The sequence below is a fragment of the Pogona vitticeps genome, chromosome 7, assembly GCF_051106095.1.
Source record: "Pogona vitticeps strain Pit_001003342236 chromosome 7, PviZW2.1, whole genome shotgun sequence".
Lineage (NCBI taxonomy): Eukaryota > Metazoa > Chordata > Lepidosauria > Squamata > Agamidae > Pogona > Pogona vitticeps.
The window spans coordinates 22,382,772-22,400,046 of NC_135789.1; the positions used below are offsets into that span (position 1 = coordinate 22,382,772).

Sequence of the window (17,275 nt, forward strand, 5' to 3'; positions counted from 1 at the left end):
ACTGTTTTTACACCACACCGGATCTATCCATTTATTCCATGACAGATGGGACTATCGGGGGCCTTTGCTGCCTTCTTTTACACACCAGTGGGCTTTAAAAAATGTTTGAAAGTTCCAGTGATTTTAATATTCTTTGCACTAACATCATCTCCAACGGTTGGCGTTGTGTATATTTTAACTTTTTTTTGTAGTGTTGTCCAGTTTTACCCTGGGGTAGAACACCTCATTTCGTTGCACCCACTTGTGAGCGCAATGACAAATAAATTTCTTATGTCTTATGTCTTATGTCTTTTCACTTCAGAGCTTGTGATTTTTATCCCACCATGTTTATGTACCCTATAGGAACTTCAGCTTGCATGCTTTTTTTTTAAAGGCAAACCGCCCAGAGAACTGGAGTTACTGGCAAATACAGGGATATGGTGTTGCATGTTTTTGTTTTTAAAGTGCAGGGCAAAGAAAAGTAAGCCCTGGATAATGCCACAATGAACTTTGTAATAAAAGCAAATTCTGGTTCTGCCACGTAAAGAACGCTGACTGACTCTGGGGCATTCCTGCCCTGCCTTGCTCTCTCAAAGCCCCGTTTTCATGGGAGAGCCCAAGACCCCTTGGCAGGCCGACCTCACTCTTTTTCCACACCTTGCCTGGGAGCAGCTCTGAGCCTCGGACCAATGGCACAGAAACCTTGGGCTCTGCCCCAGAGCTCTGCCTCCCCCCCCCCCGGCAGGGCAGAGGAGTTGGGTCACCAAACAAGGCCTCCTCAACCTGCTGCCCTCGGATGGGGCCTCTCTCAACCGGGGGGCCCTCCCGCTAGGTTAAACCATCACTCCCAGAGTCAGCAGACTCTTTCCCTCATGGCTGATGGGCGTGGTAGTCCATGACAGGGGGATGATGGGAGCTGTAGTGCGGCACATCTGGGGGGGGGGGTATTGCTCGTAGATGTTGTGCTTTTTCAATGAATTCTACAGAAAATGGGGAGTGGGGAATGGGAAAAACATATTGCCAGGAACACTGATGAGCCCATTCCAGCCTTGCCACCCATGAAGACCTTTAGGCCAGCCTGCCTTCCCCCCCCCGTGTTTTGCTCTCAAGCTTTCTCTTTTGTGCTTTAGACTGAGATGTTATGTAACTCTGACGCCTTTGTCCTCTTGCTTCGCCCTGAAGCTGAGAGCAAGAGTTGATTTGCACTGCAAGACGTGTCCTCTCGGGCTGGGGGAACTGGGTGCCTGATATGGGGAAGAGGTTATTCTACCACAACAAAGCTGGCAGAGCCTGGCTGCACAGAGGTGAATGCTGCAGGAGGGGGTTTGGGCCAGGGGAGAAATTCTGATGGAGGCTTGTGATATCAACAGCTACCCTAAGCCTCCGACTTGATAAACAAAGCATGTGTGGTGGGTAGAACTCATCGATAATTAAAAAAAAAAGCTATAGCCAAAGTGAACGGTATTGAGGGATCAGAGCTCAAGAATGGCTTGGCGAGAAAACCCTCAGTAGTTCATCCCAGGAAGGCTCCTATGTCACATCTCCTAAAAGTAAGCTGTTTATGTACCTAACCAAACCAACCAAGGCTTGCTTTCCCTGCCGGCCAAGGCAGCAGGGCAGGCTCTGCAGGCCGGGTGCCTGAATCAGAAGGCAAACCGGCCTCCCTGCTCATTTCACGAACAACAAGCACCATCCACCAATTGTCACAGCCTCCTGCACAAACGCTGGGGAGACCCAAAGGGGGGTGGGAAAGAGTCCCACCCCAGCCTTCCACAACGGCTCCTCACTCGTTCCCACCAAGCCCTCTGGCTGGGCGTCCACCTTCTTCTACTCCACCACTTCACCCTCTCAAGTAGGGGAAACTCCAGCCGGCGCGCTTTGGCCACCTTATGCGAGAACACATCCCACCCCCCCACCCCCGTCTGAGCAGACCCGGCCTTTCCTGGGCCTGGACCCCTCTCCAGAGGAGACGCCGCCTTGCCAGCCCACACCCACCCACCCCTGCTCACCTCGTTGCCTGCCCTGGATGCTGCGCAGCGCCAAGATGTTCTGCTCGTCGGAGAGGAACTGCTTCATTTTATGGAACGGCTCCTTGCCCCTCACGGTCAGCTTGTTCCACGGCTTGGGCCGCGCCAGGATCTCGCTCACCGAGCCTTGGGAGAGTCCCAGGACGTAGTGTCCAAAGATCCGCTGTCCAATATTGTGCTTGATCAACTGCTCTTTGACCTGGCGTGCAATTTCGGCTGTGTCGATCTCCTCGCCTTCGGAGGTGCTGCCCGTGCCCTCCGACTGGCTGGGCGACGGAGCCATGCCGTTGACGTCCGGGCTTTGTTGCAAGGGGCTTTGGGAAGAGATGGAGTTTGTGCTGTAGGGACCTGCTGAAAAAATCATGCTTGTGCTTCCCGCTTCCTGCATTGCCTTGGAGTAGAAGGACTGCATAAGCTGGCGCTGGAGGAGAGAGTTTAGTGCAAATTTTCCTGTAGAAGCCAGGGGTAAGCCGGAGTTTGCCAAGGATGAGCTGAAAAAGTCTTGACTTAAACCCGTTGGTGAGAACTGGTGTGTACCATTAGTATTGGAGGCCTGCTCCCCTGCATTGCGGGGCAACTGAGGAGGAGGGGAGGCCGGCAAAGTTGCAGGACGCTGACTCTCAAGCTGGTCTTTCCCTTTTCTCCTGGCTGACCCTACAAGGAAGGTCAAACATAATGCATTATGGGGGATCAAAAAGGGGGGGAAAAACCAAGACCAAAATGCAGAGTTTGCCCCACAAAAGGGAAAAAAAGTGCACGTTGTGTTTTGCTTTTTTGTTTGTTTTTGTTTTTAAATAAGGGTCAATGAAGAAGGTGGTTTGGATTTTGATTTTGTTTGTTGCTTTAAATTTCAATAAGCCAAACAAGGCCCCCAAGACAAACAACATGCATTTCATGTTTGCACCTTTCTTGTATGTTGCAGCCTGGAGAATCCCCCTTTCAAGCATTTGCAATACAACAATGACATGAAGTGCTGTTTTTATACATTTTTTGGAGCTTTAATGCATTGACGCAGAAACATTGGTCTTCACCCCACCTCACACACAACAGCAGACCTTGACTGAACCCAAATGCAGCAAACATTTTAGAAATGCTAGGTACAACTCACTGGATTAGAGAAAACCACAGGTCAATGGACGACATGAAATAAATCAGGTACTATTCAGAATGCAGCAAACACAGTTGGGCACCTTCTTACAGATTTACCAGAAGCTGCAGAGACCTCAAGAAGACAAAAACCTCTGAAAAATACCATCACCCCCTTTGCCTGAACGCACACATGCTTTAAAAATCCAACACTCCTTTGAAACATAGACACGTGTTTAAAAAGCAAATGAAACCTGAAGTTTGTCGCTACCAGAAATATAGTAATTGGGGTCCGGGCTGGCCTAGCTAGTAAGCGGATGAGAAGCTCACTAACAAATCCATTTCTGTCTCTGCTTCAGAAAACAGAGGGACCCGACACCAGCACCCTGTTCAAGATTGCCACGAAAGCAAAAGGCAGCCTCCAGCGCGGCCTGTCACGACACTCGCCGAGGTTCCTCTTTCCTAACTTCTACCACGTCTCTGAGGTCTCAAAGCCTCCTCCTTTCATCTACAGTATGACAAGGAAGAGGGAGCAATCCAACGTCAATTCCAGGTCCTTGCCCACCCTTCTTCTTTCGGTTGCGCCTGGGATCCGATGCCCTCTGCCTGTCCTCCCAGCAGACAGAGCCAAGACAAACTGGAGCTCTCGCTTTCCACTCACTTACCACTCAAGTCGCTGTTGGTGATCCGCAGTGTGGCATTCTCCGACTGCAGGAGGCGGTTCTTTTCCAGCAGCAGAACCTCCAGTGGTTTGGACGCAGCATCCTGTGGAGGAAGAGACACCGGGAGGTTGGTCCAGGCCTCACCATAGAGAAGGCACACCTGTCTAAGCACGGTCAGGAAGGGAGCTGGGGCAGAAGGCGAGGAGGCTGCCGTTGGCACTTGGTCCTAATTCTGGAATTTGTCCCCCCTGATTTGATTTGATGGTCACGACACTATTTTGCTTTCTGGTGCAGACTGCTTATCGGCTCTAGAGATGTATTTCTAAGAGTTCCATTAATCTTCTTTTTTCCCCCTCCACGCCAGTTTGCCTCCAGACACTGCGCTATCGTGGTGTATCTTCCTCAAAACACTGTGTTTCACTGTTACCGAAGGAACAGATAAATTAGATCAGTCACCAAAGACGACCCTTCCCCTCTCCCTGTGCATGGCTCTCAATCATCAACCCCCCTCCCCCGGAAATAATACAACGGCAGGTCCTCTGGAAAGCAGGTCTGCACTAAAGGTGCCAGAATCCCATTTGCAACCTTTGATCTGGCGAGAGTAACTTGTGACGAGATCAGACGTTGCAGGTCCATCCCCCTCCTCACTAGTGTTCTTTGTTTCGTTTAGTGCCGTTGTGCATTTGAGGCGGACCGAAATGCTAGATTCCTGTCCCCCTTTCAAGAAGGAATGCCTGTGAGCAGCCACGGTGGGGACATTAGTGCGAGATTTCACACACATGCTCAGTAAGCTATCCAGTTCAAGGCCTCACATTATGAGGACTCTAAATACCAAAGTGTAAGCCTAAGCTCTCCGATGCCTGACGAAGATATAAAAGATTTACTGGGTAGACGGCTCCTCAACAGGGATGCAGAATAGAACAGAGAAGCAAAAGGAAGCAAGCGTACACCTGCTAGCTACCTGGCGCCATTCCCCAAAGAGGTATAGGTTCTGGCTGCATAGCATTTTCTCCCTGCCCCAGGTGAAAACAGAACCAGAAGTGTTGAGGCTTCTTCGCACTGTGGTTTTATACTCCTTCTGGAAGCTGAGACAGGGGAGATCAGCAGGAAAGACTGCTCTGGGGAAGAGAAGGGAGTCGAATTTGCCTACATGACCAAAAACACCTCCAGCCACAGAATCGGGACAGGTAAGGTAGCTGCAGGTAAGACGGAAAGGCCAGACTGTCTGTACATGCCCTGGAGCCACTAGGGTGAGGGCGAGAGCCTGTGCCGGAGGACCCCCACATTCCCTGTCCATTTCAAAGACAGTGAAATGACCAAACAGATTAAATGCCTATTGGTACAATGATCATTTTCTCTCCAACACACCTCCTGCGCACGACCGAGAAAATTAACATCTCCCTCTTATACCCTGGCAAGCTTACTCAAGGTCACGCTCCACCTCTAATCTTGAAATTTTCACCAAACGAGACAGGAAAGGATGAGGAGCAGCACCAAATACACAGTAAACAATGCAACATAACAAAAAGCAGGAAAACCAGAGATTGAAGATGGATCTCTGCAAGGAACCAAACCATTCCTTCCACCAAGGAGACATCAGAACGCATCTAGTTAAGTGCCTGGTTGAGTAAGGATTTGAACACAGAACTTCTATACCAGATGTCTTTACCTAAAAAGCCTCACAGGTTCTTGCTGTGTTTAAAAGGAGATACAATGCTTTTCTCATTCCAAGCCTGCCTCTAAAATCCCGCTTTCCAGCGTTATTCCTGCCAAAAGTCAAGGTAAGTTCATTACCTGAGAGCTGGAGCCGTCCGATGCTGCAAACTCCATGGACTTCAAGATGCTGTAAAGCAGAAAAAAGAGAGTTATTTTCCACTCGGTCCTCTTGCAACAGCTCCTCTAATGAGCATTAACACTGTAATTTTCAGCTCTCCAGGAACACCCTAAGTGATAACTTTAACAACTTTTCTTCGGAGTAATATAATCTGATAATGAATATAGAATAACTATTCACACTAGTTATCAGAGAAGAACAGTCTCTCAAATGTCCTCTAAATCACGGCGTAATGCAATCCCAGCAGGCCCGTTTGAAGCATAAATTTAAAGGTTAATAAGGATATAACATTTTAAACTGTCAGAAACAATATAAATTTATATGGATGATGCTTGAAGGGAAAGGGGTAAAATAGAACAAAACAGCAACAACAGAGGGCTGCTATCACAGTCATCGTTAGTTCCCTGAAATGCAGAATATAAATACATGCAAAATATACCAGCTCACATATGGAGGAAAATAGGTACAAATTATTTTTGCATGATTCAACTCATTGGTGGGCTTAAGAAAATGAAACACCACCATTTTCCATTTTAATAATCAACTGCTGCGGGGTGACAAGGTCAACCAATCGTTTGATATTTCTTTAAGATCTATAAAGCGCTGGGAAATCACAACCGCATGAGGGAAACTCGTTTTGCACTTCCTCTCCTCTTCCTAATTAAGAAGAGCAAATCCTTTTGGCCTCTCGGCACCCTCTCAAGCAGACCGCTGGGCAAACAGGACATCTGGGGTCGAATCTGCCCATTTCAGGAAACACCTACTGGTCCACAACACCCATCCCAAAGTCTTGGGGCATGCTTTAGCACCCACTCCCATACACACAGGCAAGCTGACTTAAAAACGGTCTGCCACTGTTTGGATCCACCAGCTCTTAGTCTGCCGATCTTTACCATACAAAGTTTTTCCTACCAAAGAGACAAAATGGCAGGGAATGTCCCAGCAAATTCTAGCTCCCTTGCAGTTCTTCATTTACAGGAGGGTGCGATATGACCTGCCACTGAGTTTTCATAAAATATACAAGGTGGCTTGCAAAAACGAAGACGCAGAATCAGGACTGCAAGAAAACATCCAGTTCACAGATCCAGGCAGCCGGCCCTGCTCTTTTCCAGCATATCCCATTCCACCCTGTCTTCTCTCAAGTTGTGGCTACTAAGCCTGTTCCAGAAGGCTTTTAATTGAAATAACATCAACTGTGGGTCCTGATGATGGGAATTTTAATTGTATTTTAATCATTTTATTTTTATTGTATTGAATTTTAATTATTGTAAGCCGCCCAGAGACCTCTGGGTAGAGTGGGCGGCATATAAATAAAATAAAATAAAATAAAATAAAATAAAATAAAATAAAAATAAAATAAAATAAAATAAAAAAATAAATAAATAAGCACACACTGGCTTCATATGGACATTTGGGTGCTTCTCCCTCTTCATATGGGATTTCTCTCTCTTGTTTTGCTGCCTCTCTCTCTGTGTGTGTTGTGCACATGCGCAACGCTGCTCTTTTGGTTACAAAAAAGAGAGTCAGCACTTAAGGGAACAAACTCCGAATCTGCGACACAGGCAAGGGCAGGTTCAGCTCACCACTCCCAGAAGGAGCTCCCCTCTCCTCACCCCCAGCTGGATGATGGGCCTTCAGTCTGTATAGGCTATAGTAAAACTAATGATTTCGCTACAAAGTTTAGGTTCTTGTGAAAATTTTACGACGACTGCTCCACAAAATGAGAGAAGCTCTGCGATAAAACACAGAGCACTCAGAATTCCCAATTTCTTGGAGTCAAGGATGGCAGTGGAACACAGCGATGGCAGCTAGAGGTTCATAAGATCACGAACATACTCATAACCCACACTAACCACATTTAGACACATTTAGACACAATGGTAAGCTGAGGTTCTAGCAGATCTGGGGGGTTTGGTAACCAAGTCTGGTTCTGGCACGTTAGGAGAGTCGAGAGGAAAAAAAGGGGGGGGGGAATCACTAATTTGGTCACTATGCTGAACAGCCCCTGGAGAGAGAGAGAGAGAGAAACTCTGGAGTGTTCAGTTCCTCCCCCCCCCCCCGGCAGAAGCAGCTGAGTGGAGATTCGGGGGCAATGCTCATGACTGCTCGACCTGGATTCCCTGGGACCCCATTCCACTTGTGAGGTCATCCAAATACAGCCTGTGCTTTTGATGCAAGATTCGTGGGGGTTGCTGCAAGGTGAGTTCCTAAGATTAAAAGCAACAGATTGTACAGAGACGGAGGGGGGAGGGCACTCTCATTACAACGGTAGAAATACTTACTTTAGTTCTTTCTTCACCTCATCATAGTCTGCTTGCACCTTCAGTTTTTCTTCCAGTTGCTTAAAAGCAGAGCAGACGGCAATACGTTACTTTGAGCAGAGTATTTGGCCACCCCCAGGCCCTTGCGTGTTCTCCCTGCCCTGATCCCAGACACACAGGTCAATTTTCACATGCTTCCTCAGTACAGGGAAGCACACGTTAGTATTGAAAGACACAGAGAGCTGGAGCTAATTGAGTTTTCTGACAAACTGCACCAGAAGGACATACATTCGCTATCTGGTCCAGGATCCGGTGCACATGGCACATGCCTGGGAATCATTCCTTCACTTTTCCAGGCTGCTTACTTTGAGCGTGCTGTTCTTGGCGGTCAGCTGCTGCTCCAGCTGAGAGATCTGGCTGGTGGAGTTTTCCCGGAGCTTGGTGAGGCTGCCCTGGAGTCTCTGGACATCTTCAACCAGCTGAGCAATCTCGCGCTCTTTGGCGGCCAGTTCGACTTCCAAACTCGATCGCGTCAACACCTCGATGGCCTGCTCCTAAACAGACAAAGGAGATATGTTGTGCACTGGCAACGTGGCGGGTGAAAGATTACAGCGCCAAGGCAGATATTATGGCTGAAGCAGGAGATGAGAAGGCGAACAGTAGAGGCAGGCAACCCTGAAGGAAAATCTGCCCCCCCCACCTCAAATGTCCCCTGATTGCTTTTGAAAGACAGAGGGGCAATGCCTGATAAAAAGGGTGCTTAGGAAATCTCTGAGCTTAGCAAGCTAGATTACTGTAGAGGTCTTTACATGGGGATGCCCTTGAAGCCTAAACAACAGAAAACTTGTCCTGGAGCAGTCAGACACAATTCTCTGAAGTGGGTTCCCTTGAAAGCACCCCGAGGGGTTTCTGGCATGCCTGGTGCTCAGAGCAGTCTAATGAATGGTACTCGGCTATTAATTCATCCTTGCTCAAATCAGAGGTACTCAGTTTGGACAATCTTTCATCCCATCTTCTTCCAGCTGGGCCTTCTCAAGAAAAAAACAGCCCGCTCTGCTCAGTTCTCTCCACATACACCCACAATGCTTTTTCTGTTTTAGTACAACACTGTGGACACAAGTGGTCAGCACAGGGGCAACCGCAGCCTCTCCCTTCTCATCTCATGCCCCCAGGGCATCAAGGAGTGATCCTGAAGAGGCCTTGGTTCCAACAGGCCGGTGCATCAATACAGGTTCCTGACCCATCACACGATTGATCCACAAGCTTCCATGGTAAAACAACACCAACTAACTTGTCACCAGAAACAAACATCAGATGAGAAGAAGGTTCACCACGACCCACAAGCTCACACGGCTCTCGGCAGAGCTGGCCCAGCCTTTCACCCTCAACCCACGCTCCTATCCGCAGAATCGTCATCACAGACAACGCTTCAATTCCGCGTTCACAGCTAAGGGAGGTGAGGAGCTGCCTCAGCAAGAGCTGGCACGCCACTTGGCATGTGTTGTGCATGGTCATAAAAGCATGGATGAAAGACATGGCAATAAAGCAGGGGGTCACCGACTCCTCGGGTCTGCCCCTCTCCTGCCCCCACAAAGCACAAGGAGAGTCCATGACCAGTGAGTTGCCCGGACCTTGCTCTCTTCCTTGGCACGAGTCAGGGTGGGCTTTCATGCCTGCGCTCTTCTCCCTGCCTGTCCTCCCCCACCTCCTGCCCCAAGCAAAGCACAACAGGCAGCTGTGCCCGAAGGCAGAGCCAAGGAAGGGGCAAATGCCGAGGACCCCAATTCCGGCTGCACCTCAGAACACCAGGTCTGCAGGCCAGCATTCCAGCCGTCGGCACTCTTTGGTCCCTTTGCCTCCACTTACCACGTCGGGTGCTTTCTGGATCTGGGTAGCCAGCTGCAGAGATTTGTTAGCAGACGAGAGCTGCTCCCTCAACGACTCGGCTTCTCTTTGAGCCACCTCTGCCCTCTGAAAGAAATGAAACGGGCAGAGTAAAAAATTTTGGAGGAGGGGAAACATGTGGGGGTGGGGGTGAGAGGAAGAGCGTACGTTTGGTTTAACAACTGGCAATTACTGCATGAACATTCATCAATTCATGCCCGACTGAGTATAATTGATTTTCCTAAACACTCAACCTAATAAATGGAGGTGGGGGGGAGGGGGAGAAGAGGAGAGAAACTCAGAATGTGATGGATTTTTATTTTAAACAGTACAAGAAAGAAATAATTGAGCGATTATGACAGTAATTTAACGCTAGGAGCAAGGAATCCCCTGCTGACACAAATGCTGCGGCCCACTGAATTTCCCAGGCTGGATGAATGCAAGTGGAAATGGAATCCTTTGATTCAATTGCCTTCTGTACTCCCAGCCAAAGCCGGCTGGTTCACAAGATTCCTCGTGGGAATAATTCTCACGAGTAAACGCTGAATTAAGAGATCCTCGGCCCTCGTGCGCCTGAAAGAACAATGGGGGTTCTTCAGGGAGAAGATGGGGGGAAATGTGGCTTTTTCTTCCATAATTTTATTTCTTTCTCGTTCTTGGACACGCACATGTACCCGGAGTGAAGAAGGATGAGAGGGGGCAAGGTTCTGAATCAATAAAGCACGATGATCGTTACATTCCCATCTCGCAGTCTCCTCGATCAGTGATGGGCGGAGCATGCACTCCACGGGGGAACTTCCCACTAATCACGTGTCTTTAAGCTCTAGAAACTTCCAAGAGGTTCAGCACAGGCGCAGAACCACCCAATGGTGTCCATTCATAGAGGCCACAAAGAAGGATCTGCTTCTTTCCCAGCTACAGTGAAGACGGCCTCTCAGCTTGGACGGGGGCAGAGAAGTCTGATGTGGGGAAGATGGATGCAGATGCTCTTTGCTATGCTTAGGATTCTAGGGCTTCAACCCTGGCAGCTCTGGATCCCTTGGATCCAGCTAGATCTCTGCACCTCTGAGCACTAAATAAAGGACACCCATCATCTAAAAGGGTCCTAGAGAGCCTTATGAGGGTGGACGCCTTCCCTGGTAGCACGGGAAGAAAGTTTTTCTGCTAGTGGATTGTCCCACAACTGCAGCACAGCTACATCAGAAAAGAGGCCTTGTTTTCTCCTGTGGTAAAGCAGGAGAGACGGCTTTTCCAGGACCCCACTTACTGGCCATCAGTAAGTGGAGGAGGAGGGCTTGCCTTTCACCCTCATGCCTTCTGGTTTCCAACAAGCACCTCCACAGCCCTTTCCCACCTTCATTCTAAGGGGAACAATTCAGGGCAGGAGCTGTTCTTTAAAAACTAAAGCGAAGATTCTTGGGATGCCCTTTCTCATCTCTGCCGACACTGTTTCCCTCTCGTCCCTCTTTCTATCAATCCGCTGCCTGTACTGCTTTCCAAATATACAGCCCGGCACGTCTCGAAATCCACAATCAGCCAAATGCTAATTCCATCATTTTGAGAAGGTCACACCATCTTCTATACCTACACTTCGCAAAGCAACATCCTGTTAGTGGCTCCTTCATATTTAAGCACACAAAGGGCCTGTTAAAATGGAGCCGCTCAAAGAAACCCCTGGTCTGAAAGTTCCCCTGCCTAATTTGCAGTGTCCCTGCTGAGATTTCTATTCTTGTCTCCCCAGACAGCTTCAAGGAGGAAAGTTGGGTTGATAGGGACACAGATCAAAGCCATTTTGTGATGGCGCCTGAACTAAAAAACTCCAAAGACAATGTGTCATTTCATTTGATGTATTCCTTCCGGTATCTGAATTCTCACCATTGGTTTTAATTGTGACTACACCTATCAAGACTGGTACCCAGCCTGATATCACGAATAAGAGTGGCCTGCTCAAAAGACCGCTCAGCCACAGAAACTCACTGGGAAGCGGCCCTGGTAAGACCACTTCTTGCATATCCCACTTTGAAAACCCTATTAGGTTGGCTGCTGATTCGGATGCAATTTGATGACAAGTTAACACAGACAAGCCCATCAAAAGGGCAGTGCAGGACCAAGTAAACCAACGGTCTTGCTTTGTGAATGTCATGTCAGCAGGGATGTGTACTGCAACGGAGGCAAAGGTGATATGGCTGCATCCTTAAGGTCTGAAACCAAGGCTCCAAAACCCAGTGGCGAAAACGTCCGCTCCAAGCGAAGCAGGGGCAATAGTGTGGCCTGCTCCCAGTTTTAGGAAGACAGTTCAACAGCGGGAATGGTTGGATCCTGGCCCCAACGCCCAAAGGATGTCATGAAGCTTATCTGCACAGATGAAACACGATGTTATGGCTGAACCCCAGAGGCTCCCTCCATCCTCTGGAAACAACAACAACAACAAGGCTTCAAGAGAGCCTCCTGTGACTAATGGCTTGAACTTTGGAATCCTACCTGGTTTGCTCTTTCGAGGTCCGTCATGATCATCTCAATTTCATCAGACCTGGGCAAAGACAGAAGCAGGGACTGTTAGGCCGTGATCTAAGTCTGACTGTCAGAGCCTCTGGTTGAGCAAAGATGATCGGTTTCTGAAATTCTGTTGCACGGTGGGCTGCATCTGTGCAATGGCGACACGGACTGCTAAAGAAGATCATAAGCAGATAACTTTTTGCACACTGCAATTAAAAAAATATCAACTCCTACAATTAGAATTTTTGTGGCTGTTATGTTCTTACGAGGACATCTGGTTCAGACAAATCAGATGCATGGCGCTACATGATGTGCACTGGTGCACCTTTCTGATCATTACATCTGAAGTAACTACAGTGACTCTCCACTGGACAACCACTAATTCGCAGCATATGATCTGAGGCCAGAGTCATGGCCACAAAAAGCTCATACCACACAGTGGCCGACCTGGAGCATATGCAGAGGAGTCTATGGCACTGCTGAGTTAGCCCCATGTGATGAGGCAGCTCTGCCAGGCAACACCTGAGATTATATTGCTCCCTCTTGTCTACTATTTATGGCCGATATTTCTCCATCAAATGTCCTTGAAGTGGCTTGTTTCTTGATCGTACCGTAAGAACAACTGTGCAGTCATAATCCTAACAAGTGGAAAACCAGGCTTAAAGATAAGCAAAGTAAAATGAACATGCCAGCTGAAAGAAAGTTTTTTTCCCCCCTCCAAAAACCACCGAGAGGACAGGGGCCAGTGCCTCAGAGTGATTTCTGTATGTTGGTTGCTCAACCTGCCACACGTAAGCTCAGGGAGAGTGTGACACAGAGAGGGGCCTTGGGCAACAGATGAACAATCCCAGCTAGGGTTGAACAGCAGATGACATTTTTTTCTGATTAACTTGATATGGGCTCGACTTTCAAAAGCATCTAAAAATGGCAATCATTTGTTCTAAATTATGCCAATTTGCAAGCCACGGCTGTGGCCACTGTGGCAAAGGGTGGCAGTGCAACCGCTCTGCTCGGCCACCTCAACTCTGATGCCACACAGAGTGAGGAAGAAGCACTCTAGAGGGGAAGCCAACCTTGCTTCTCCTTGGGCCAAACACCGGGTGATGCAGCCGCTCTACTCAGCCAGAATGGGGTGTGGATGATGGCTGACACCACAACAGCACCTGCTTTGTGGAGCTGCTGTGACAGGAGCAACAGGTGGCTCTACAGGCAGCCGACAAGGAGAAGGTCCACCCTTTGTTCTGACCCACGGTCCAAGCCACGCAGCTCACGACAGAGCTGGCCCTGCCTTTAATAACCAGCCAACTCTCCAATCAGCAAGAGCCCTCCTTAAAAGCCAAGCTCTGATATATGCCCCAGCACGGTCTGGTTGCAGAATAGCAATAACACTGCTATTCTGCAACCAGAGATCCTAGAGGCGGAAGTCCAAAAGCAACCAGAAGAACAGTCCTGTCTGCCCGGAATTGTTTGGGGTGACTCCCACCCCCACAAGAGTCTTGGGGCACTTTGAAAACCAAGACGCTTTATTTGACGCAAGTTCTTGTGGACTGTGGTATGATTCCTCCACAAAAACATATCTGAATAAAACTGATTATGTCTTCTGACTCTTTGGCCAGAATCTTACTGTGCATGCTAAGTGCAATCATGCGAGCGGCTTTCATATTTTATTGGCTACCTGCAAGCATCCAGGTGTTCCACCAGCCGCACAACCCTGGCATATTCAAGTGTGCAACAGAGAGCCTGCAAGACTATGCACACCACCAGCACCGTTGCTGTTTTGTGCTATGTGATGCCAACAGGATTCCTGGCTTTGTGTTTTTGCGTTTTGTCTAAAGACAGTCACCTCTTCCCACCCTTGCACAAGAGTAATGCTAACCCCAGCTGCCTTTGGAGGGCTCCTCCAGCTGGTTTGGGGACGGGTGTTTTCTTTGATCTTTTCCAGTTACTTTAATGGGCTTTACCAGTTACTTCTTTAGCAGATATTAAGAGACACCAGAATCCCTTCTAATGAGTCTTTGCTGGAGTCATCATGACATTTAGACAAGCTTATTTGCTCCCCTATGAGAAGGAGGTCTAATGGGTAGCACCCACATAGTTGAATAAACTCCTTTATTACTAAAGGAAAAACATTACTCTTTAATAAAGACTGCCCCTTGCTGCCTTCATCTGCAGGACTGTTTCTAGACCCATGGTTGGTACACTCAGCTGAAATATAGTCTGCTGTTATTACTAGATTTGGATATATGCTTGAGAATGTTAACATTTCCCAACTTCTTGGTTACAAACACAAGATTCATTTGTATGAGCAGCAGTACCCTTTTACAAGATCACCTAAAAGTCTCACTCTACGGAGACTGGGTGTAAACTCATTCTACTGAGTTTCCTCCTCAGTTACATGTACATCAGTATTATGTGCCATCAAATCACTTCCAACTTACGGCAACCCTCATTAGGTTTTGGAAGTACATGAGATGTTCAAGGACTTTTGCCACACACACTCATGAGTTTCTACAGGCAAACAGGGATTTGCAACTCCTGTCTCCTGAGTCCTAATCCAATACTCTTATCTCTACATGACATTAGCTCTTGCCAAATCTTCTGTAGCTCCATCATGATACTAACTTCAGAGGTCATTAAACTGCTGGGAATTACGAGGAGACACAGGCTGAGCAGGCAAGAGGGATCAGAGAACGGAAAAACCAGGAAGAAGGTATGCATTATGCATCATCAGATGGGAAGTATTTTGACAAAAAAGAAAAAATATTGGTTCTTGTACGCAATCTGAAGACAAAAATGGCTGATACCTTTATTAATAATAATTATGTGCCAACACCATCATAATGAATGCAAGCTTTTCCAGGGTTTTCTAGGTAGAGCATTACCATTCCTTTCTTCTGGTGGGTGCCTTGGGACTGTGCAGCTTGCCCAAGGTCACACAGGCTGGCTCTTTTCCCTGGAGGCACTGTGGAGAATCAAACTCCCAACCTCTGGCTCCCCTACCAGATCCCCAAGCCACTGGGCTATCCAGCCAGCACGACACAGTTAATAGATAACTAACGTATTGCGAGCAAAAGCTAGCTGAAATATTTTAACTGGCTACCTCACCACAAGCAACCAGTGTGTGTTACGGATTTCCTATTCCTTGTGCTACTTGTAAAAAATGTCAATATTTGGTTCCACAACAATATGGTAAGAATGTTCTTGATTCTTTCTTCCACATTACTGGCTGGGTTATTTCCAAATTTGGTATAGGCAATCAAACAAGTATCTCAAATATTCAGGCTCTATGTGAGTGACTGAATGAGTACAAACACAACGTTTTCTCATTTTTCAGGTTGTGCTGATCTGTACCAAGCAAGCTTCGGAAACTATGGGCACCTCTGTGAAATCTAAAGCATTTACAGTATGTATAAAAGATAGTTGGTATGCAAATCACTATCAAAACATGCTTCATTCTCTTAAATGTGCTAGAAAACTTGACAGGGAACTGGTGGCAAAGGGGTAGGTGTGGGTGAGGACAGAACAGGAAAGGAAAAGGATGATCTCACATACTGGAAACATTACAATGGGCTTACAGCTCTTTTCTCAAGAACTTAGGCTGACTAACAAATATTTGTAATTAACTCGTATGGTGTTTCTAAAAGTCCTGATTTACGACTGTAGTAGCAATGGCAATTTACTTCCCTGTCACTGCAGTTCCTTGAGTGATCATCTGTGAATTCACACACACACACACACACACACAGGTATTCCTATGTCTGTGCAAAACCCTATTGGGAACATTTGAGAGCGTTGCCTCTCCCTTCTTCCATATCCTGCTCCACCAAAGGGTCGCTCCCTCAGTTTCCTCTATCTGCCACCAGGAAAAAAAAAATCTAATTAGCATGACAGTGGGTTGTGTGAATTCACGGATGACCACTCAAAGAACCACAGTTACAAGTAACTTGTCCTTCTTCTTCATGGTCTCTGTGAAGCACACACTTGAGTGACCCACAAGCTCACTTACTGGCTGGTGGGAAGTCACACCCATATAGAAGATAACATTTAGACTGTACATTTAGTTAATGGTTGACAAAGGAAATAAGTTGAGATCATGTTGCTGCCTTCCAACATCCTGCAGATGCAAAAAAGGCTATTGATGATGCCACGGATTGGGTAGAGTGTCTCTTCAACGAAGTTGGTAAGGAACATTTAGCTGGCTCGGAGGGTAGTGCGATTGCCTTCACTGCCCAATTAAGCCTGTCTCTGCAACTATATCTGCTCCCCCTTTTTGTTCCTCTTGTCTGTTCATCTTCCTGAAGGCACTTTTTTCCACATAGAAGGTCTGGGCATCTAAGGTATGTAGAGTCCGCTCCAAATCATAAATCAATGATTTTGTTCTAAGCCTACCTACTCTTGGTTAGATCTATGTCCCTCTTGGCTCTTCAAGGCTGCCAGAGGGGTGGGTGTGTTATGATTGGGCCTGTCAGATCATCAGTTCCTCCTTAGGGGAGAGGTACCTTCCCGTGGTCTGAAGGAGACCAAGGTCAGGCGTATTCTGAAAAAGGTGACTCTTTCATTGGACGATTCTAACAACTATCATCCCGTGGCCAATATTCCCTTCATGGGTAAAATGGTTGAGAGGATGGTGGCTAGACACTTGCAGACATTCAGCAGGGGAGGATGCATTGACCCCTTGAATACTGCGGTATGGTGTCTCACAGGGGTCAACCCATCTCCCCCACACTGTTTAACATTTACATGAGACTGCTGGGAGAGATCATTTGGTGTTTTGGAATTTGCTGTCATCAGTACGCTGATGACACACAACTCTCTCTCTCCTTTTCCTCCTCAACAGCAGAAGCTGTGCCGACCCGGGAGCGCTGCCTGGCTGTGGTTATGGACTGAACAAGGGCTAATAGGTTAAAACTGACCCTGACAAGATGAATATCCTGTTGCTGGGAGGACCCTTGATCGACTTGGTGGCTGACTACCTGGTCTTAAAGAGGTCACACTCCCTGTGAAGAATCAGGTGCACAATCCTGGTGTGTTGTTGGACCCAGCCCT

At 47.6% G+C, this 17,275-nt stretch overlaps 1 protein-coding gene across 10 annotated transcripts in view; it reads right to left on the bottom strand.

The window, feature by feature from the left end:
- CUX1 (cut like homeobox 1) overlaps nucleotides 1–17,275 on the bottom strand; it is a 328,228-nt gene that overhangs the window by 92,503 nt on the left and 218,450 nt on the right. For 9 of the 10 annotated variants that reach the window (XM_072978277.2, XM_072978282.2, XM_078379385.1 and 6 more), the window contains 7 exons: nucleotides 12,215–12,263; nucleotides 9,716–9,820; nucleotides 8,215–8,403; nucleotides 7,871–7,929; nucleotides 5,549–5,597; nucleotides 3,758–3,857; nucleotides 1,989–2,660 (listed from right to left, as the gene is read on the bottom strand). In XM_072978277.2, coding sequence (XP_072834378.2) covers nucleotides 1,989–2,660; nucleotides 3,758–3,857; nucleotides 5,549–5,597; nucleotides 7,871–7,929; nucleotides 8,215–8,403; nucleotides 9,716–9,820; nucleotides 12,215–12,263 — 1,223 coding nt within the window. The remainder of the gene's footprint in view (nucleotides 1–1,988; nucleotides 2,661–3,757; nucleotides 3,858–5,548; nucleotides 5,598–7,870; nucleotides 7,930–8,214; nucleotides 8,404–9,715; nucleotides 9,821–12,214; nucleotides 12,264–17,275) is intronic. The other variant, XM_072978284.2, reaches the window with a different exon arrangement.